General features: G+C 41.4%; 1 protein-coding gene across 5 annotated transcripts in view; it reads left to right on the top strand.

Annotated features, from left to right (window-relative positions):
• Positions 1–24,374, top strand: part of LOC117208527 (alpha-catulin) — a 69,108-nt gene that overhangs the window by 23,316 nt on the left and 21,418 nt on the right. For all 5 annotated transcript variants that reach the window (XM_033449735.1, XM_033449732.1, XM_033449731.1 and 2 more), the window contains one exon: positions 10,365–10,554. In XM_033449735.1, coding sequence (XP_033305626.1) covers positions 10,365–10,554 — 190 coding nt within the window. The remainder of the gene's footprint in view (positions 1–10,364; positions 10,555–24,374) is intronic.

The following is a 24,374-nucleotide window of genomic DNA, read 5'->3' as shown; positions in this document are numbered from 1 at the left end:
GCCATCGTTTCCAACTTGTAAAAGTGGTAGTGCGCTGGTCCGCCGTAATCTGTTTGTTGAAGTAGGCGACGACGGTCATGTCTCCACCCTTTTGCTTCTGCATAAGCATTGCTTTTACATCTAAGGAGCTCGTATTCGTAGGTAGTTCTGTTGACCGTTTCGGGTCGAAAATCATCGTGGTTAGGTTCTTCTCTTTATCTTCTCTTTACGGAAATCCTGTTTCTGCCTTTCCCCCCCCCCCCTCCCCCAACACCACGGAACATCCTTCCTGGCCAGTCACGTAATCAACTCCACGATCCTTGCGAAATTCCGAATGAATTTCCTGAAAAAACTTGCAAGTCTCAACAATTGCCGCACTTCCTTGATGGTTGCCAGCACCCTCATCTGCAGCACAGGTTCGACCTTCCATCGTCCCCGCTGCACTCCCTCCTCGTTAATTTTTCAACTGAGGTACTCAATCTTCGTCTTAAAGAAAGAGCATTTTTCCAAGTTGAGAGTGAGTCCGTGCGTTCGTAATGTCTACAGTAGCTGCCACAGCCACTCCATCCCCTTGTCCACCGTACGCGATGTGATAATGACGTCGTCTAGGTATGGGACAACGATAAGCCGTCCATAAGCTGTTAGAACGTGGCAGAGACGTTCGTTAGTCCGAAAGGCATTCGCAAAAGCTCATAGTGCTCCTCTGGCGTTACGAATGCCGTCTTCGCAATGGAGTTTTCCGCCATCGAAATTTGACAGTATCCGGATGCCAAATTCAGGCCCGTGAAATATTTACGATCCCCAAACTTGTCGCGACCTGGTCATCGATCGATCTGGCATTTAGCTTTCGATAATCGACGCACATCCCGTAATTGCCGACATTTTTCTTCATTAAGGTAATCGGATTTGCATACGGCGAGTCCGACTCTCAAATAATTCTATTGTCCAACAATTTCTTGATCATTTCGCGTTGGTCCTTCTTTCCGGCTCCGCGAGGCAACACGGACGGTATACGACGGGCGCGTCCGTTACGCGCTTAATTTCGAGCGCCGTTTCGTATGTTCTTCTTAAGTCGCGCATTGACGACAACGTGCAACAACGAAACTCGTCGTTCAACGTAACGCACTTCCCATGCGCTTCTTTTTCAATCTTATCAAATTACAACTTGAATTTCGCGATCACGTCGCAGAATCCGATATCCTTCCCCGTATCAAGCGGTTTCCACGTTTGATCATGACTACATGATATTGTAATCTGAAGTCCTGTCTGATGATGACGAGGTGCCGCGTGTATTCGTCAGGAACTACGAACGAGTCCACGTCGGTCTTCACGTTTTGGATCGCGATCATCACGCGTTTCCACCACCGTTTTTCGCGCAAACATTCGAGGCAGTGCATCCGCGATAACCCTCGTCGCAACACCTAACTACCTGGCTACCGACGAGTGCATCACGGTGCACGCACTACCCGTGTCAACGAGACTATTTATCCGATTCCCGTTGACACTTATGCTAATCCCATATAAATTTAGCACCGGTTTTATATGGTCGAGAGTATTTACTTGCTTGCTAGTATCACCCTCCTTTTCGGATTTGTGGCACCGCCTCGCGATATGTTCCATCTCTGCGCACCGCAGTGACACCTACCACTGGTCGTCAATAGACGCCCCTTTCCTCTTTTCTTGATCGTCGCCGGTCGTTCCGCCTCCTTCCGACGGTCCCCGTCGATGCCCGTCGAACGCGACCTTGATTCTCTCGACGTGATTGACACTCGATGACCCCGCGTTACCCGCCCTCGTGACGGCATGTCGCCAAGGGTGCTCATAAACGCGTATAACGCGTTGGGGTCATAATGCTTCGCCGAGCTCACGGTGCGAGCAACAGCGTCGTCCGGTATACCACCGATCACCATATTCGCCTGATATTTATCAGATATATCGATATCTAACTTTCGCAATTTGCATGGCTTCTGGAAACAATAATCTCCTAAATTCTGCCCAGGCCGTGCTTTATACGATGCTACCTCCTTGAACAGACGGCTAAATGGCACCGTCTTCAAGAACTGGGCCACCAGCTGTACTTTCGTCTGCGCATAGATGATGATGATATTGGCGGGTGTCATACCACTTCCTGGCGTCACAGTCGCGTGGCAATCAACCGCATTACCGACCCAACCATACCACTTGGCAAGTTCATCCACATGTCAGACCCATTGTTCAATCACTAGAACTTCGTCTTTCATGGAGACGAATACGGGGATTAACGATTCGTCGCCGGGTCGGGTATGCGTCGGTGTGCGCGGTCGCGAGTGTGAGCGGTGGCTCAGGTGCACGAGCATTTGCTCCAAACGTTCTAATCGACCATCCTTGTCCGGGGTCCTACGACATCCATGCGGCGGGCGTGAACGCTAACGCGCGGATGATCAACAGCGCGGTTGCGAGCGGGCAGACGATCGAGAACGCGGACGCGAACGAAGGATCTCCACCAATCGTTCCAGCCATGCCAACCAAGCTCCTCGGTCCTCATTTTCTACGTTCTCCGCATTCCCGCGTCGTACCGACGAAACGTCCGGTAAAGAATCATGTTCCTTGAGCTCACAACGGACACACCGCTACGTATTTCTACCGATTCGCTCATTTCTTCCTTTTCTATTCTCGCGTGATTTTGCTTTTACGTTCGTCCGTGGTGACGATTGTACAAAAAATGGTCGAATACCCTCGGCGTCGCAGCCGCACAAAAGGTCAGAGCCCGCTAGCTTGTGCTTTAACGAGGGAGAGGGTATACTTTCGACACCCTCACGTGGTTTCGCTATCTCTTCCTAGAATCCAGGCAATCGCAATCGTAAGACGTCAGGACCACTGGGCCACACACCATGCGGATGATGAAAGACAGCTTGTCAGCCCGAACGTTCGAACTTCGCATTTTCTTACATAGTATACATATAAGTCTAATATGTAACTAAGGCTACATCTCTTATACAAATCGATTTTATCAAGATTCAATATAAATGTGAACAATATTGTCATTACAATCGGGCACTGTTCTTCGTAACAATTCATTTGTTACAAAGAAGGTGTTATGGATAAATTTAAAACTATAGTCTGCGATTTTAGTTGTGCTACAACTTAATTTATGAACGTACGATTTTTTTGCGATTGAGATGTGGGTCTTGTGATCATCAATTATTATTATTATATACGGAGCTTGGAGTATTATTATTATACTTGAATCATTTTATCCGCCCTCGACAAAAAGGTATATTCTTTTCCGTTTACTTTTGTCCCCTTGATGTAGATAATCAAAAGAACAATACAAAACTCCTTGTGATATACTAACTACTCGTTCACTTTAAACGAGAAGGAATGATATGCTTAACTCTGCGAAGGTAGAATTGGTTGGTGGGATCCAGTTAGCCAGAAATAGAGCGAGATTCGAGATAGTTTCTGAACCTCGTTCTTCTGAATTTCGTTCTTTCTTCGAACGCTGCCCTTAGATTTATAATAAAAAGAGCAAACGACAGTGTACTAGATAAGCATAGAAAATTGGAAGCATGACAGGAGTAAATTGACTGAGTAATTCGTTTCCATCGATTCCCTAAACTCTCGTTTCACGGCAATGAAATAGACTGCACTGGTAGAGCGACGTCTGGTTAACTCCTGGTCATCCGTCGTTTATCTGAGTGAAACTGACGTAATGCTTTTCCATTTGAGCAATTTAATGGATTACATCGAATCTCCCATCACGATTCTGTTTGTTTTCATGATGGCAGGAAAATTGGATGAAATCGGCATCATGCTCAGCTATTTCCAAGGAAAATCTTCGCGTGCCATTTCGACGGATCTAAAATTTACATTGTAGAATAAAAGCACGAGACCAAGGGAGCTGCTGCTATTAGGTTGGTGTCGGTAAAATGTTTCTTCGAGTAAAACTAGAGCTAAAAATTAAAGCTAAAAGATTCATCGTCATTTATAATTCGGTAGTTAATCCTTAATTATCCGAAACTTTTCGCGTTTTTACTTACAGTCTCCGAAATTTTTCTACTTTTTCCCTATACCTTTTTCAGTCTCATGGAATTAGCTTGAACCCTTCCGCGATTAAAATTTGCTGAATAAGCATTGTCACTGTTTCTCCGAGATTTTCTATGACTCAAACTATACTACCATTTCTTCAACGTTTCTTCTTTTTACGATATATTTTCAACGAAAACGCCAACGAAAAGTTATACGCCATACGCTTATAAAATATAACGCCAGAAAAGTTGTATACAATTGCGAAAATTTTTATTTAGCTTACTGTATTTTAGTAAGAATATAAAAGTATAAATAAATAAGAATTTTAACTTTCGCGATGGAACAATACATGAAATTTCAAATATAGTCGTCGCTTATCGTACAAGATTAGTAAACAAGAGAAAAAGACTTAAATAAAACAAATGAAAAAAAAATCTGGGTTCCAACCAAAATTGTATCCTCATCCTAATTAAGATTCAAGGGAACGAAACAAATGATTTATACCGGATGTTCAAACTTTAATAAGCTGCCGTTCGCTGTTTCGTTATTTCGCTAATAAAACGCCGACAAGGTAAATAATGCATAAACAATGTTAGTGAAAGGAAAAAATGTCTTGAAACTATGTCATACGAATGGCTAAACCGCGATTGAGTAGAAAATGGCGAAATGAGGAAGAACTGTGACGGATGGCGTGAACGATGTAAAAGCACAGCTCATGCATCTTTTATAAGGGTAGAAGTAGAAACCAAGGGGTTGTCCTGAGTAATCGTATGATACGTACAAGAAGGGACCAAAGGGGGAAAATCAAGAGGAAATATCGAAGGTTAGATCATGCACACACTGATGGCCACTCGTTCTAAGAGGCTCTATCCTCTTAATTAGCTCTACATCTGAATACGTTTTATTTCTAGGTTGTTACCATCCCTTCCGACAATAACTATCCATCTTTGCTTTCTATGTAGCTGTTGCATCGTTTTAAAATATTTAGCATATTTGGCAAATTTAATTTATCGAGGCGGAAGAATCAGTGAAAGCATGAATTGAATATTCCAAGTATAAGTACACGATCAAACTTTGGTATCGTGTATACGTTGCGAATTAATTTTCTACAGTACATATTGCATAACATTGCATAAAGCATAACATTAGAAAAAATCAAACGATCGCATGCATGAAAAAAGGGCGCGTATCGTAACGAGCAGCAAAGTCGTTAAAAAGTTCAGTGACTTCCATAGCGAAAAGAAGAAATGTATTGAAAAAATAAATATCGAATATCAGATTGTTTACGAACATGTGACCTCTCACTTTGAGAGACTCTGCAGCCCTGATTAACGCCAAATTGAATATTTACGATCTTTTTCAGCTAACCGTCACAACAAGGTTCGTCTTTGCAGGATAAATTACAGCAGTTTCACAGACCCACTGCAGGTGGTATCGTTCTGAACAGCCATGTTCTCCCTGACTTCCGTTTTCTCCGCATCTCGTTGCAACCAATTTGATTAATCGCATCCTCGAAATTTCTCTATTTCATTATAGTTTATCGATTCCATTTTTTTATGGAATTTTTCACGTCATTTACAACTTTTAACAGGAAGACCAATTTTCCATTGGATTCATTTATATAATAAAAATTGATTCATATTTTATATGATATATTGACATTTAAAACAATAGCTTTCTTTTTATGGTAACTAAAACTACACGTAAGATGAAACTGCTGATTTCTGGACAGAGAAACATATTCTTTCAAGCATCTTGAGCTAATAAAAAATATGAAATATAGAAATATAAAAAGAGCTAATGCGGTGGGTTAAAAAAGTAGTACCTAGCATGGAACACAAGAAATCTGTAAAGAAATATCTTTCATTTTTTAATCGTATATTACATCAATTTTCTTTGTCTTTTACGCGTTGAACACGAAAATGAATGTGCAATCTCTTCTTGATTCTAATGAAAACAGCAAATACATTTGATTCATTTCTCGCTATTATTGTCATGTTCTTAACTTTCGCCACAAAATAAATATCACCAAATATCAACATCATCATCAGTAACAGCGTCATTGACATGTTCGATATTACAACGTGTTTCATATTAACTACAGTTACCTTAATCCGTTAATTACATTACTTATAAATCAAGCCGATGCATGTGTAAACACCGATTAACTATTATCACATTGTATTTATCGCTTATTGTGCGAAATTACCGATTTTACCTAAACGGCCAGCGTTACATACCGTCCACATTGATTAATACGTATACCAATTGTTCCCTTACCAGTCGTCCTCCTAACAGCATCAATATCTTTTTTTAAGAACGAAACAGAGAAAAAGAAAAGAGGGAACAAAGACAGAAGAGTATGGTTGATGACAGAAATACGAAAATTCACGAGGACGTTAGAGAAACGTGTCAAAATCGAGGACATTAATTAGGAAGTCTTAGAAATTTGTTCGTAAAAGGAATTCGCGGGTTGAGAAAACTTGGTTAATTCGTGAACTTGGCTTTTTAGATAGAAAAATGAACTGAGTAGAGTTGCAGAACTGATTAAAACGTGCGACTCGCAACGTTATGCTTCACATAATTTGTGGAACCCTTTTCGTGGTTTCAGCATACAGGAAAATTTAACGCTAATTCGAGCTACCACGGGAATCATCATGTATCAGCCTTGTTCGGCTTGAATTCGAATTAATACGACAAACCTATTATTAATAACGTCGGCAAACTGACTGATAAATGGTTCGCGCTAATTTTGTACATTCGGGAATCGCAAGATCACGATGCAAAATATTCGCCATAGAGATTCTCATAAATACCGTGTATTATCGCACACCCAACATCAAATAATATTTTATCCGCGATAAATAAAATTCGGGATGCGATCAATGCTATCCAACTAATTAACTCGTGAAATTTTTATTTATACGATATTAATAGGAAATAGAATTTATTTTATAACCAGTCCCCTTGCAAATGATCTAAGCGAATTAAAGTTATAACAGCTTAAGAATATCGTTCGTGTCTGTTGGCTTTACAATTACTTAGTTGCTTTGCATTATTTCTTTATTAATCATTTTATTCTTAGATTTCTAATATTTTCCTACATATAGCACCTGCTCGAGGTATTAATTCCATTAATTTCATCGCGGAAGTCATGAGATTGATAGCTAAGAACCACCCAAGATTTCTAATAAACAAATTACATGCGGTTCGCATAATTCCATGTATGCAATAACTTTCTTATTGCAGGAAAGATGAACTTATGCGAAGAATTTGTTCTCCGTCCTGTCGCTGGATGTGTGGCCTACTTATATCGAACTAATGAATTTACGAGGTTCCGTCCCCACGCGACCGTGCGAGCTTACGGTGGAAAATTTTCATTGTGATGTTAAGTTAGATAGTATCAGAGATTAAAAGTATTCTTAAATAGTAATTTCGATTAGGAACCGATGTTATTCTTGTGATATTAATGCATTCAAGAACACGATATGTTAAATTCTGGAGAATTCTCCAGTCGATTTTATTTTCCGACGTATAGGCCGTATATTCGTCAATTTTCAGTTTTTAATTTTCTCTACAATTTTCTACCCGAATTCAGAGTGATCGGATCTTAAATTACGACAAATTCTTAACTGTAATAGAAATATACACTAATGCTTACGATTAGAAGTATGCAATCCTCGTATAGTTTTACCCGAACCTAATTTAATATAATATATTATGGAAAATTACGGATAAAAGAATCTGCGATAATCGCATCATTTATTAATATTATAACTGTGTATCGTAAGAAGAAGAAAAACGAAATCGTCTATCATTCGAAAGATATTAATTTTTCGATCCACGTGTCTGTTCATATCTCTTTTTTCAATTCGGATTTAAAAATTTCGGATTTTTGTTTTCTATGGCGTTGCATATAAAGCGATATAGAGAGAAGTTCGATGACAACCGAACTTCGTGAAATACCTGAATATTTAGCGGAAGGGTTGTTAGTGAGTGCCTTGAGACTACATAGTATCAAGAGTAAAAAAAGAGATACTGTCATATCATAACAGAGATGTCCTTTATCCTTTCCATGGAAACTACACGGCAGCAATTGCGGAAATAAACGCGATCCTAGGGAAAGACACGAACCAGTGAGGCTGTCTCACTGATTCGCAGTTGAAATTTCAGTCAACAGTCTTCATTGTTTGGCCAGTCTCTCATTTTGTCCCCACGGCGGTATTAAAATCTTCCACGTGCTCGACAGTTTTGGGAGGTATAAGTTCTTGTTTGAAACGAAAAAAACGCAGTCGACCACAATGAACACATTGAGAGGAAACGAGCTGTACATATCGTCGCACATCGTCACTTTGCACCTGTCTCGACACAGGACATTTAACAATGCTCCAAAGTACAGATCCACGAATACGAATCGTGAACCGAATGCCGCGTATGTACGTATGTATATAGATTGTAGATACGTGGGCAGAGATTGCATCGGTATTTGTTATTCGGTGTTGGTATTTGTACTCTTGCCTACATTAATGTGTACGCGCAAATATGTATATGCGATCATTCGATTGTGCGCATTCACTTCGCGAAACAATACCCCCGAGTTCAGTTCACCCCTTTCCCGATAGCCCTTGCTCCCCCTTTTTCTCTTCCTGTCAATTTCTCTTTCATTTCTTCCATCGCTGCTGCTTTTGCCTCCCTGACCCTTTGCCTGGCATCCAGATGCTCTACGGTCTTCGTCTGATTCACTATTTTCCTTTTCTTAGTCTTTTTATCTCTTTACATAGGCGTTTAATTGTTGTTCTCTCAACTGTTCATAAATCTCTACAATTATTCCGACTCTGGCCTAGTTTTTGTTTTCTCCCTCCTCACACTTTATTTCTTTAGATACGTTTCTTTAGCCTACCACGTAGTTTCCTCGTTCGCCTTCCTTCTTTTTATCCTTGCATTCTTCTTCCTGCCCTCGATTTACCTCTGAGCTGAGCTTCCTTCGATCTGGAAACTGGCTCCGTTCTCTATACCCCTACAGTTTTTCCTAACGTTTGTCTACTTGTCTCCGATTGTTGAGTTAGCGAAATCGTTTAAAGAGGACGGGTCGGCTAAAATACATTGTCTAATTGTGTAGAAACTGAGATATATACATGGAGAATCCGGCGATGCCTAGAACTATAGGCTGGCTAACGTGGTTACTCTTGTGCAGCTTTTCTGAATACAGACAAAGTTCGGTATTTACGTGGAGGATACGGAGGCGAGGAAAGAAAAATCTCTGTCTGGTCGTTAGCCAGCAGACAATACAATCTGAGCGTGGATGCTTTCCATTCTAAACATACAGTGGATGAATTCACGCGCATATCGCAGAGATGCTTGGTTTTCGGAGTGTCACACACCACGATGAAACATTAATAATTAGAGCTAGCTCGAATCTTGGTTAATAACGAGGTTCTACCCCTCGTACTCGTGCACCTTTAGTTGGTCGTGCACCTTTAGTGTCATGGCTTTTCGAAATCGATGATATTCGGTAGAAGTACGTATATCGTATTGCTTCGCAGGAATTTGTGAAGTACATCTACATATATACGGGTATACACACATGTATATCTCTGTTTAATATTTAAAATTTAAATGAAAGACAAGGCAATTATTAGCTTTTCAAAACATAAATAGTATCTGATGAAGTTGTTTAAAATATTTTTTTCTCACATTGCGTTCCTGTGAGTTGTATTTATTTATGCAAAGTTCAAGTAATACCGAATATCCACGAGTTTTTCCTCGTGGACATTTTTTCGTACCCGCGAAACGTTATAAGGTATACCAATATAATGAAATGATCAATAAATCCTTCTTGGTGCGGAAAAACTAGAAACCTCGTTCGTTTCTATGAAACATATCGGTCTCTGTGTGTGATGCATGAATCTATATATTATATTCATGGAAATTCAACCAATTTACCGGAGTTAATCTGCATGACCAGCTGCTTTTTAAATGACTGTTTCATTCACGACTAGAATTTAACCAAGCAAATGTATACTCTGATTTTATTCTCGTTAACAGGAGGAGTCCGTTGAGCATAATTTCTTAGGAAAATATCGTTTGGATTGCAAAAATTCACTAGTCGTTTTATCACCTATGCGGCCACGCGAACATTCTATCGTGTTCCAAAGAAATGCTTTTTCTACGGGATATTATATTTTTTCATTTGTTTAAACAAAGTTACTTCTCTGATAGCTCTTATCTTCGATTGTAATTCTTTTCAAGATACATGTCGTAGTCGATCTCGAATGTAGTAATTAAGAAACATAGTAACTTCAAAGTTTGTAAAAGTGGCGATATCCTTAAAACATTGCTTGTCCGATGTTACCAATTCATCTTTCTTCGTTTTCCAGATTTCTACGTTAGTATCGCACAGAGAACGTCCGCTATGTTCGGACAGAAGTCTCCGTGCTGTTGCCAGAGTCGGACAAGCTGTGAATCTGGCAGTAGAGAGGTTCGTCACTGTTGGCGAAACCATCGCGGATGGAAATCCAGAGATCAGGGAGGACATGTACCAGGCGTGCAAGAGAGCAAGAGATGCTGGTAAGTCATTGTCTGCAATCTGTCTATAAACCATTATTGCCTATACTTGATTTGCCGTTATATGCGTATAATGAATGAGCCGAGACTAGAGAAATCACGTTGTAGGCGTCAGATTTCGACTTTTATCGAACATAATTCATAATAAAAAATTGTTAATTTCCATTTCTGTACGTTAACGTGCCGGAAATACATATATGCAGGAAATTATTTCTTCCGTCCATTAACACTGGGTTAAAGACCATCTACATATATATAAGATTTTCACGCAACATGATGCGCAAAGTTCGTATTTGTCGCGTTAGTAATCGGTCATCGAGAGATCGTCGCCAAAACTTTTTAAGCAAATAGAGGTGACCTAAAAAATTCTGCGAAGATTTTAAAGCCGCTTGAAGATGTAAAGACGTTTGTCACGAGTTGTCGCTTCTAAAAGTTGAAAGGATATCTCTCAGCAGGCACTCAAGCTCGTGCTGACGTTCAGAGAGACCTTGTCATTGTTACTTCCAACAAGTTTTACTCCAGCTTGACTTCGGTCTACTTTGCTTTCTTGACAATCGACAACATTGTCGCATCGGTACTCGCCAGTAGCTCTATTCGTTTGGAAATAAAATCTCTGATAATACCTTACTTGTCTGCGAAACTCACGATAACGCAGCGTTATATCGTAATTCCTTTATTTGTAGTATACTTCGTACAATCCAACGCGATGCGAAATCAGTCGATGAGACGCAAAATTTCGAAAATGTTAAATGTATTGATGTACAGAGCGGGACGAAGTAAAAGAAAGTAGTTGGGAACTTGGAAATATTATAATCAGCGTTCCAAGAGCGTCCCAATGATTTGCAGCAACAGCGCCGGTTCCATCTCCGTCGTTGCCAGAGGGCCCTTCGTGCGAAGTTTTCGTGTCACCGTCCTGTATGGCCTTATCCATGCTTCGACCAGTTCCGACCAGGCACGGTCCTTCGCGATCTTGATCTCCTTTTGTAGCGAGCGCCGTAGCACGCGGTACGCTTGGTAGCGCAGCGAGACTTCTTCCTCGTCGCATCGCCGCCAGCGGCGGGCTCTCAGGTACCCTCTTCAGGCCCGGACACGTCACGCCCTCAGCTCCGCGATGTCGGGAATCCACCAATACACGGCTCTGCTTCCCCCGATGTCCAGCGTGGTTCGCGGCATAGACGTGTCACATATTGCCGTCATGACTCGGCGGAGGTTCTCGACCTCCTCCACGCTTGTTTCCGTCGGCGTCGTCGAGGCCTCCCAGTTCCAGGCAGCCACTTTTGCAGCCGCTCGAAGCAGATCGTCGTCCCTTTCTTTAATCTTCCACCTTGGTGGTGGGCGCGCGCGTCCTTTTCTCGGTGGACCGCGACCATCGCCCGCGGTCACCATTCCAGGTCCAAGTGTGTTTTTCACCTCCATGAATATGCAGAGGTGATCCGACAGTGCCTCGACGCCATCGCGGGAAGCTCATGTGATCAACTACGGAGCTCCCCCTCCACGCCACGCAGGGGCTGGCCGAGCCCCTATTCACCAACAGGAGTTCAAGTCCCGCGGCCCAATCTGACAGCGCGCGGCCGCGCGCGTTGGTCCTGGGGTTTTCCCATTCCGTGGAATGTACGTTGAAGTCTCCCAGGACGAGCACCTGCCGAGGAAGGCACCGCCTGACGCAATCGCCAACCCCGTCCAGGAACTCCCCATCCGCTGTTGGGTGACACGTACACGCCCACCACCACCATTCCTGCCCACTCTACCGCGACGTATCCGTTGCCGCGCTCCAGCGGGACTCCGTCCGGCGTTGATGTCCAGGTGACAGCAACCATTTCGTCCGTATCTCTGGCCCAGTCCGGAGCATCCAGAACTCTGTATGGCTCGATCACCACCACTAGGGCGACCTAGGTGCTCTCCCGAATGATTTGGTAGAGCAGGTCTTGCGCTCGTCTTGACCGTCCCAAGTTAGTCTGAAGGATGCGTCATTGCTTCCATGGCTTCCTCCGCGCCAGCCTCCTTGCTCGCGGGCTTAGGATCGGGGGTTCCCTGCAGCGACGAGCCTTTTTCGTTGCCACTTGTGACCGTGGATACGCGGGTGGTTCCTCTTGTTTCCTTCTTCGGGGGAGGGGGGGCGCAGGCCGGATCCCCCATCTTTCCCGCAGGGAGGACTTGCTTATGTGAGTCTATGGGGGCTGGCAAACCCACGTTCCCGCAGCCAGGGAGGACCGTCGGGACAAGCGTCCCGCTTACGTGAGTCCTCTGTGTACACCGCAGGGAAGGTCGCCGGGAGTGTAAGGCGTTTAAGTACGGTTACACTCTCTTTACGTGGGTAGTAGCACACCCACGATCCTAATGCCAAGGATGAGTCCCATCTGGAACTGCCGAGCACGGTTAGCAAGTCGCCGGCCGGTAGTGTTGTGGCCGTACATCCACATGATAGCCCCACCAATGACTTAGGATGGTACCACGGGTGTGGTATACGACCCCTCTGCTCGACCAATTATGGGTTTGGACTCGTGGTGGCAGTGGTTGATGGCCAAGATGCTGACAAGAGGGCCGATTTAAGGGGTATTGGCTCCCCCGAATGGCCTTCGGCGGGTGAGCAGCGTCCCACCTGCTTCGGAACCATCCTGGAGAGACGGAAGGGCTTAGAAAGCGCCCCGTTCGACCTGAGACGAACGATAGTTCCTGCCAGGCTTAGCTAGTCCAGGTAGCAAGGTACTGAGTGCCTTGTGCGCTGGTTGGGCGTAACCCCAACGAGGGGTGCCCGGGTACTGTATAGCGCTAAATTTACGCTCAAGAAAGCACCCGTAACCAAAGATGAGAATACTTGGACCTCCCATCCTGTGTACCGATGGTGCTCCGAGCGCCTCGCATAGCAGGCTTTTCGGGTTCGCGGCAGTGCATCCTTTGGCTTGGTGTCCCAAGTCGCCGCATTTGTAGCACAGGTGCCCCCTGTCCTCCTTGGGGGTGCATGTCTTGCTTATGTGCCCAATCTCCAGGCACCTGTAGCATTGCAAAGGTCTTTGCTCGATGGCTTCGACTTTCGCTATCGTCCATCCTATGGCCAGCCTGGGCCAGTTTTCTCACTGTACCGTCCGGGCCTCGTATCCACACGGATCCAAGACCGTTTCGAGCGAGGCGAATCTCTCCCAGTTTGATGTTCTCCGCCTTGCAACCACTCTCCTTCGCCAGGATGTTCCTGATTTCCTCCTTGGTGGCCAAAATGACTATTCTGGTCAGTCTTGTTTCCGCGGCTCGGAAGGGTGTCGTTATGCGGACCTTGCTCGGATCCAGGGTCCGGGTCAGCCCATCCAGGGTCAGTGCAAGCGCAGCGGCCTTCTCCCTCTTCTCTTCGGAGACCTCCAGAACGACGCCTCCGTCATAGTTTTACGCATCCTTACCGCGTTGATGCCGACCTCGGCCAGAGAGACGCTGTCCTTGGCCGCGGCCAACACTTCCGCGTAGAATTGGCCCGATCTATCCTTCAGCGTGATCGTTACCGCCGATGTTCGCGTTGTATGTGGGGGGGGCAGCTTGTCTCCCCCTCTGCACATGTTCTCCAATCCTCTCTCTGGGGCTTTCCTCGGGCTCTTCACCCCTGTCCCGGGAGATATCTTCACCGGTTGTTTCTCCACTGGCTCCTTCTTCTTCCTGTTTCTTCTTTCGACGGTCTGCCATTCCATGGCAGCCGCTTGTCTTCCCTTCAGTCATCAGCGAGGAGCCTAGCTCCTCCATCTTGCGTTCGATCGCGCCGAGACGCGCTGTCTCGCTGCTTTTCTCTGCCGTGGAGCTTGAGGCCAGCTCTTTTCGGAGCGCCTCGTTCTCCGTTTCTAATGCCGCTATGCATCCTTCCATTATCTCGAAGGCGCCAGGGGCGGGGTCCATCCGTCTCACCATCTCCGTTGCGCCAGCGGCAGTAGATCTCGCCGCTTCTCTCAACATCTTCTCATGTGTGCCCTTTAGGTTTCGGGATGTTTTGGCAACCTTGGTCGCCTCAGAAGCTCGACGGAGCAGTAGCGCTCCTATGTCCGTTGTAGTAGATGTCCTCATCTCTTCGGCCAATTCCGTGGGGAGCTCGGGAGATCCGCCGGTCTTTCTTTTCTTCGCGCGGGGCGCTTCGATCCGTAGGCTCCCCGCGGTCAATGCAGAGCAAAAGAACCCCTCCTTAAGAGGGACCGCCTTCCTTATACTTCTGGTGCTGACGTGTGTAGGCTCAACAGTCAACTCTACTTCGCCCTCTCCTCTCACGGTTTCATCCGCCTCTTTATCCTCCCCCACAGTTGTGTCCTTTTTCCCCCATTGGGCGCGCAAAATGGCCACTTATACCCGCACTTGTCACTACTACCTGTCACTACCACTTTTAAATGGCCCGCGCGACGCGTTTTCGACGCTTTTTTCCACAGGCACTAGCCCTTCACTCTGATTAACTTACTTGTCCGAATTTTCCAGTTTTCCCGGAGATTTCGATCATGCTCACAGCTTCGTCCTCTCTATGGCTGCTCCATGCAAATGCCCTTCGAAGCGATGACTGCTGTAGATCTGAAAAGCTGTCAAAGCTGTGATAATGCAAGCGGAACCCATTTATTATTGTCACGTCTTGTTAAAACTTACGCATAGTATTTACGAACATTGTTAGATTACACGTGCCTGCGATCGCTATACTCATAATCACTAAGAGTTTTAAGTATCGATGATGCGTAAATAACATTTAATTTGTGGTGTTATATATACTTGCATATCTTCCATGTTGAAGCATTGCGGCTGTTTTTCTTTTCTCATCCTTCGTTTTCTCCCACTCGTTTTTCCGAATCGCAACATAACGTACAAAAAAACGCCTCTGGCTGAAAACTCTGAACATCGTCGCTGAAAGAACATAAATGCAAACTCGCGTATACAACTTTACGGAAGGCACCGGTAAGAATACTACTAGGAGAAAAAGTCGCGATATCCTCTTCCGCTCAAGGCAAAACAATTCTCGAGAAAGTACTTAGTAACATATCTGTCCTGTATTGATTCATTGCGCTGAAACATACAAGTCCGAAGAACTAAGCGATATATCGATTTACGATATAACTGACCAAAATCTTTCTCTGATTTTGTCGCACTAACTTCGAGTTTTGTAGAACTCATTCGTAAATATTTTCCGATTTTACTAGAACAAACGAATGATCTGGTAAAATCGTCAAAGAGAAATGGAGATGTATTTCGGTGGAAAAAAGATGAAAATGTTTCAAAAATTCGCTGTCGAAAGTACGGTTGTAAAATAGCACAATGTAAAATTCAAATAAAATATAATGCACTCACCTATTTCATGGAACCACGGGAGGATAGAAAACATTTGCTACGTTGAATGCTTTCCCGTGTAACATCGGACAAAGTCATTAAAGAATCGTATTTTTGCATTTTGAATAATGGCATTCAATACTCCATTTACATAATTTGAGCATAAATCAAGGAACATATTTTCATAACGTGAGGTCTCCTTCGTGCCTTTTTCCAAGGTGTATGCCAAAAAATATCTCGAATGTATAAAGCGAGTACGCGATGACCCATATTCCTTAGTCCTTGAAAGATTTTTCGCTATCCCAAGTAGAGCCTTGAGCAACGTCTTCTCTGGATGAAAAACAACCAGAAAAATATCGCCACGAGTTTTTTTAATTTTACAATCTCTATACTACGTGTTACGAATCAATAACAAATTCTGCAGCTATCGACGTAATACGTAGATATGCTCTAATAGTTTCATAAAATATGAAGTATTCTAAATTCGGAAACGCAAAATCGAAAATTATTGGAATTGGAAGATTATCTTGAAAATGTCAAAATTTACGAAGATCAAAGAAAAAACGCTAGTCTCTGCTAAAATCAGGCATAAACTTGATTACGACAAATCTTTATTTTACGAACGATATCCCGGAAATAATTCGCCACGGTGTAGCACGAGGATGCGGCATGACACGCAGTGTATCTAAATAAATCTTCATGTGCTGACTCGATTTCACATTTCATCTTCTTAATCCATTCATAAATGTCGAACATCTTTCTGTTAAAAATTCGATATATTCTATACTTCGACTACTACTACTACTATTATATTTGAATATAAGAATCTAAGTATTTCGCGAACAATTTAATACGTATGAATATAATTTCCGAACCAAATATTTTAATTAAATTAATTCGAATCGATAAACAAAGTACATCAAATGCGTCGTTATTTTTGGTAAAATAACACCATCGAGCTTAATTTTATTTGAAACATCCGATAAATGCCATAACATATCGTTCGAAGCAACCGTTCACTAAATTATATAGTCTTATCGAATATTTGGGACGAGAATACGCTCAAATGTTTTGTACATGACGCGACGCGAACTCTAAAACGAATTAACTGAAAATCATATCAGCTTCAAATACGTGGTTATTTATCGAACAAATCGAATAGCTCCGGTGCTAGTTACGTACTTGGAATTATAGATTATTCTATTTTCAGATAATTTGTTAAATTAGCGAATAAATTCAAAGAAAATTCGATTGATTCGTCCCAATGGAAAATACACATTGATAAAGCCCGCAATGGTAATTAGACCATGATTAATAGCTAATTGGGACTCTAATAGGAACGGCGGCGACTCTGGACGTGGATCTACAGGAAATTGCGGCGATTTCGTCTGCAAGAACGATTGCGTCCGTGGTAAACGATAATTTACGATACACAGACTCGAAAATTCACTGAATGAATCCAACTGGCCACGGCGACCGCCTCCTACAGATACGAACTGTATTTACGAGCGACATTGCACGCCGGGTGAAATAACTTTTATACGGAACCAACTAAATTTCCCGTAGTCCAGTTAGTTTAAATCGCTAGCAAAACGAAATAATCGTCGATAAATTCAAAAGTAGCATTCACGTCCCTTCTTTCTGTTCCGATCTACCATATAAATTTCATACTTGCACGTAATTCTTTCTTCGTATAATGAAAATCTTGGTTTTTAAATGCTAACCGTACGACGATGAAGCGAAACGTTTATTTTCTATTTTCTCGAACGAAAACATCCCTGCAATCAATAGATTTTTTTCTGTGGATTTTCCGTGTATAATATGAAATCTGAAAGTATCTTCATGAAGGTCTTGATTGCGCGATTAATTTTGCTTCTTTTTCACGAGAATCAATAGGATACAGAGCTTCCAAAAGACAAAGAAGCTACGAGAATCTTCTTTAAAATTTTGTACGGAACAAATATTTGCATGTTGCTCGCGCTTGTTAAGCTCGTCTAGCCGCTGAAAAATTCAGATCTAGCGTGGAACAATAGGCAGGTGGTATCAAGAAAACGAGTAACGCGAGAAAATGTAGTACGAGGTCGAAAGTCGAGAGGTAGACGATGTTAGATGAAAGGACAAAGGGCGTGGAGTTAAAGTAGAGGAGTAGAAAAACAAAGATGCTAAAAAGTTTGAAGATGGTAGAGCCTGGACGGAAGATTTAAACGACTCGCTCCTTTACCCTTCTTTCATTCGATTTCATTCACGAATCAATTAATATTTCGCCAATTTAACGAGTATCTTATGAAGATGGAACGATACCAAACAGACTTCAGAGGAGCATGGAACGTGCAAGAAAAATGATTTTCCTATAGCAGGATGACTCATACCTTGAATTTTGTTTCAAACAGTAAGAAGAAAAGCTCGTATTTGTCGCTAAGCTGCGTAATATATCAATTTCGCAGGAAGCTTCGCACTATATATGAGGTTTTTCAAATTTTTAGATCGTGCTTTACAACCTACAATACAAGTCCGCAAAGTACGTGTTATAGATATATATATATATATATAGTTAATCTGTAATAATATATAGTTAATCTATATATATATATATATATATATATATATATATATATATATATAAAAGAAAAGAGGAGGTAGAAGAAGAATTTTCTCGTTGAACTGTTTGGAATTGAATTGCAGTGTCTGCGCCCGGAGAAAGAGCGTATAAGCGAGCGTCAAGACAGTTTAACCTCCAATTGCAGTCTTTGCCATGGAACAGAGTTGTATCAAATGTTTCATAGTCTTGGAGTGCTTTACGGACAAAGTTGAGCCGGAAAGAGCGGAAAGCAAGTAAGGCAGAGCCAGCAACACGGCTGGAGAAAGTGGCGAAATGCCAAGCGATATATCGTCGTGAACAGCATCGTTTTTTTCGAATAAAGCCTTATAATATCTTCTTGATATTCTTGTTAAAGACAAAGGAATAGGCAGGCGATCGCCTTTGCCACCCAACTCCTTTCTTTGACCACCTAGCATTTTAACGTTGTTGTTTCTATAGGTAGATTCATAGATAAATTACGCTCAGAATTAATATCACTGGCTTTGGTTTATGTTTTATTTTCCTCTCCTTTTGGGCTTTAGACGATGATTTTTAGTGACTTCTTTTATGCTAATTTAGTGGATTTGCTTGCACGAATGATGCGTAACGAATGTGAAACCAAAAGAATTACTCTTCATTCGGTTTAGTAGTAAGTATGTGTGATACCAAATTCTCGGTTGGTTAACGTCTTCGCTCTATTCCTTCTTGAAAATATAATAAGTTTACTCTATATCGTACAAGTCAGGGTTTAACCAAAAAGGAATCGAGAAGCGTAGCACATACATATTTGGAAGTTCCAATTTTGCCTTTCTCTCGAAGGAAGCGGTTGCTGTGTCGTCGTCCACTAATAACTGCATCGATCAACGATGAACGGTAACTTCTTCCATAGTCTGTGTACTCTTACGATAGACGGCACTCTGCTATTTTTATCCCGTCTACCTTTTAAGATCGGGTCAAGTCAACGTGCAAAACATTTATTAACCCCTGAGTATTTTCTAACTAATAACCAGGCCGGGAGCATGGTTTCCCCAGACATCGATATAACTAGACTTAAGTTTTTCCAAAACATTTCCTTTTCCAGCATCTGTTTAATTCTACTCGATCGTTATTTTTTAAGATATCTTTTCAAAACGATTTTAACTGAAACTGATCGCGAAAATTCTAACGAACCCAACAATTTAAACACACTTACGAAAAACAGGGTTTTATTCGACTCGACTCGACCATTAAATCCCTCGATTCTTAAGTAAATCAAGCTTTGCTGAATTTCCACTTATAGCTCTCAGCAAGCGTGATGGAGTATTTTCATCGCAAGACTTGGACGAGCGTGAACCTTAAAGCGGTTATTTTTTATAAGGTTATACTAAACGCTTAAAACTACGTTTGCGTAACATCGCAAAAAATAAACCTGCAGTAAATCGTTTTTAATTAAATCGTACGTCTATAAATCTGAGCTCGCCCGCTTTCTCTTCCTAAATTCCGTTTCGAATATTTCAACGGTTTAAAATCACGAGCGCGTTTATCGTTGACTCGTAGAAACAACAAAACGCTTAATCGTAAACATGAATGAAAGCTTTGGATAAAAAAAAATAAATTAAAACTTACAACGAGATTTATTCCATTCGCTACTTTGTTCTACGACTAATTCGTTCAGAAATTGCCTTCTTGCTTTAGATTACAATTATTTTAGACGATGTAACATTTCTGTTGTCGAACGAGGAAAATAAATTCGAGAATAAACGCAACGTGAACACAGTTGCATATTTTCAGCTACATTCGATTCATTTCGTATGCAAGACGAATCTTCAATGGAGCTTGAATCATTTAATATCTGTGCCATGCGTCACGTACACTATTGGCAGTGCATTTCATATTGCAACATATGTAATATATGTTCCCAAAGGATTAATCAAGAACCCGGAAGGAACGTTAGCGTATTTCACTCGATATTCCGTGTAAGTATACATATGTGTACATTCGATAGCTCTGTGGCTTAATAATTCCGCATACATCGGAGATGCAAGTTCGGTAACTGCATCTTTCTTTGCGATATACTCGTGTACTCATAATATTCATAATTTCTGGTCTAACTCGTATACGATAATACAATAATTTGTTGAGTGAGCAGAACGATTGGAGACACACTGTTCGTTTAATGTCGTTAATTTCTTTATTGATGATTATATAATTGTATTCCACCGTCAAAAACGACAATGACAAAGTTGAAAATTTGTCGCGAGATTTATAGACGGCGAACCAAATGAAACGTTGAAACTTGGCTCGACGAATGAATATTTTTATTATCGCCAAGTTATCGATTATGACAATTCTTCTGAAATTTTAATTATCGTAACAGCGATCGAACGTTGCTTTATAGTAATTTCACTAGCTGCCCTGCATAATAATTACGTACTCGCAACGGTACACAAATAGTTTGCAAAATGGTTTTCGACATCGTCGGCAGGTGTTAGACCTATCTAATTAATAATATCTATTAATTAATAATATTAATACCTATTAATTAATAATATCTAGAAATGGACCCTGTAGAGTCATTGATTTATCTACGTCTATTGTCACGGCAAAGGATCAATGGGACCGATCTACCAATCGGTGAACTGGGTTATACGCAGTGCGCCTATATTGTTGCGGTGCTGCGATATCTGTAATCTCATGCTCTCGAATTTACATGAGAAACTGCAGGACGATTCAATTGCGTTGTTTATGTACCGCTGTTATATATACCCAAATAACTGTCGAAACGCAATCAAAACCTACATTTCCAACGAAATGTAGGTGACGATAGCATACTTTCATACTCTCTCTGCAACCATCGCGATGCCTATTGGTGACATGGCCGTTATTGTAACGTTCATCTACCTACATTGTTTTACATGAGCTGCGGTAACAAACCCTAAGCAAAGCTCTGCGAATTTATGACCTTTACCAAAAAGACGAAGCATCGTCGTGTGTCTATGTGTCTATGAAGTCGATCAGAAAGCATACAGCATACCTACTACATACAGAACAATAAGTTAGTCAGCCTGTTAGCATCGCCAAAGCCGTTGCAAAAAGTAATAACACTATCTCTATTCCCTATAGAAATACAATCATATCTCTTTATAGATCTAAATACAAATCGCTACAAGCGTTCCGATTAAAATTTATTTTCCCTAAAAGTAAATTGAAGTTTTATTGGTTTCCTATAGGAAAAAAGAGCAGCGATGCAAGATCCTTTTTGTTTGTTTTTAATATCTGCCCAAATAGCGAACTAATTTATTTAAAGACTATTGTAGGGAGAGCGGTGAAATAAGGCAGGAGGAAATATCGAACTCTGTAACAGAACACCATTATTCAAGTGAACAGACTGATCTTTCCATCGCCGGTACATACACGCGCATTACGACGAAAATCTACGGCGCAATGCGGCGTCGACTGCTTAAACAGCTTTGTTGAATCGTCGCGTCGTGACGCCGATCGTCGGAGTAACAAAGTATGCGCTTAGATGCGCCGTCTGGGCTTTGAACGCTATCGCAATTTGTTCGCGCTATCTTCGTCTAATTCTTTTTCATTGCCCTTTCATATCTTTGAGTAGGAAACGGATCAAGTTACATCGAAAACATAATTCTCGACTCGATTATCTTTCAAAAGAAACTTTCAGACCCTGCCGTAACGTCGTTTCCTTCGTTCGCGTTCAAAACGAGACAACGATACAGATGTTTCGATCGCTTTCCATTATCGCTAGCTATATCACAGCGCAATCTGGCTTTAATTACTCGATAGTCATCCGCGAAGGAAACGTTCCCTTGATTTTTATTTTCACTTGTTAATTCGACAAACATGAGTCTCGCCTCGTATCGAAATAGCGACGTCGATATCGAAAAAAGTAATTCGCTGAGGAAATAAACTCGAACTCGAACGAATTCGTTCGGAATATTACCGATATACATATGTATACATACGTCGACATCGTCTTGCAACTTTAGAGTTCTAAATCTATATATGTATATACATTTTTTAATTCTCGATGCGACATCAAATTCAATTCATACGAGTTCATACGAATCGATCGCTCGATACGTCGAATATTCAAACGTCGTTTCGTCGCTCCTCAAGACCGACGATGAACAGATACTAGAATCTAATATTTATTTGTACACTAAATTCGTCCTACTCCTACATACATGATCGTTGAAAGCGTTAATTTTTTGTAATAAAATCAATAAAGTAGATAAAATCGAAATAGAATGTACGCGGACAGGGAGCAACGGAGGTAAATTTTTTCAACTGTATGAATTACATATCGAAATTCGTTAACATTGGAACGTAGTTCAATGGGAAACTAGTGAGACGAGTATACGTAAAAAAACATGTATGTACATAGGATGGTGTAGGCACTTTAGATTAATACATTGGTTGTGGTACGCGCAAGCTTTCCCTTCTGTCGAACAATGTGCTCATTCGCAAGATACGATAGAAAATAGTACGAAAGATATCGAATCGGAACAATGCAATGCACTTGTGCGATTGTTAAATTGGGTCAAGGGGGATTGCATGGCGTACTTGATTTTCGATCTGCATAAAGCGTCCTAAGGTTTCTCTATCAAGGCAGCTGAACTGATTACGTTACGCGAAGTCATCTCTTCTAGGTTACTATCAGAGTATAAACGGTGAAACATTTCGCGCAACGAATCGTCAAATTTTTTTAATAACGTCGCGCTAAACTTGAACGAAACGAATATGTAACAAGAAAATACGATACATCTAACTTTTATCTTGTAAAACTTATCGCTTGAAAGATATGGAAAGACGCGAGGCACCACTTTTGTATTTGTTCTCCTTGCCTTTCATACGTTAAGTTTTGCGAAATAAAAGTTAGAATATCTGATAAACTAATAATTTTTCGATATAAATAGATCAACAGTTTTTTATAGAGAATTTCGAGCTGCATCGATTAATATGTATTAAAAAATATATGACCACTTAAAAAAACAAAGTTAACCTTCACATGATCTTCACGCGTACACCTACTGTAAAACTAATAACATCAGAATATGCCATTCAACTTTTATCTGAAACATTTTTCGATATAATTAGTAGTATCGAAAATATTTCAGCTTAAACTCTTAGGTGACTCATCCTGTATACATTAGGTAATGTTAGGTATATGTATATTCACAAATTTAAAGTTTAAGAAACAATAGATATAAAACGTCAAGATCTCCATAGTTTAAAAGATGAAATGATTTTGTGAAAATCGAGCGCGATCGAATTAGGATTTAATCATAGATAACGAAAAATGTCGAGAAGAGGCAACAAGATAGATTTAGCCGGCGATTCAGCAGCGTATCTAGTCTTCTACTTCGTTTGCTGCTCGTGCTTTCGAGTGCTCGATAAAATAGTGGAGTATAAAAACGCTATCTGCTAACGCTTCGTTAAACACCTTCGACAATATAAACCAAAAGATGTTTTTATGTGACTGTCGATCGATAGTCTAATGGTAAGACGTGGAAATTCAGATACGAATCTCTTCCTTATTAAAAATATGCTTGCACGGATTTTTCTATTTCACGGATTTAAAAGAATCTATAATAACTGTAATGTTCTCGATTACGGAGTAAACGGAGAGCTTTGGGATAACTTTTATATTATACGAAAGTAGTAACAGACTTTTTCATCAATATAGAAAAAGTATAAGTCGACGCGAATAATATCATAAGCCAACAAAATAACTGTAGCACGAGACGAATTCTCTTAGAAACGTTACACCCCATAAAAGTTTTGTATACTATGGTAGATGGTTCCTGTTCCTCTCAGCTGAACCGACACATCTTCAAACTTTATTTTTGTCGACATTGGCTAGGCGTGAAAATTTATGGCCGTATCAACGATCCTAACTTTGGCGTCCGTGAAACGTGAAACTGCGCTACTTTGCAGTGAGCCGTAAGCGAAAAGCGGCCATGGAAAATAAAAA

This window comes from Bombus bifarius, unplaced genomic scaffold, assembly GCF_011952205.1.
Source record: "Bombus bifarius isolate JDL3187 unplaced genomic scaffold, Bbif_JDL3187 scf7180000008138, whole genome shotgun sequence".
In the NCBI taxonomy this organism is placed as follows: Eukaryota; Metazoa; Arthropoda; class Insecta; order Hymenoptera; family Apidae; genus Bombus; species Bombus bifarius.
This window is presented reverse-complemented; position numbering and strand designations above follow the sequence as displayed.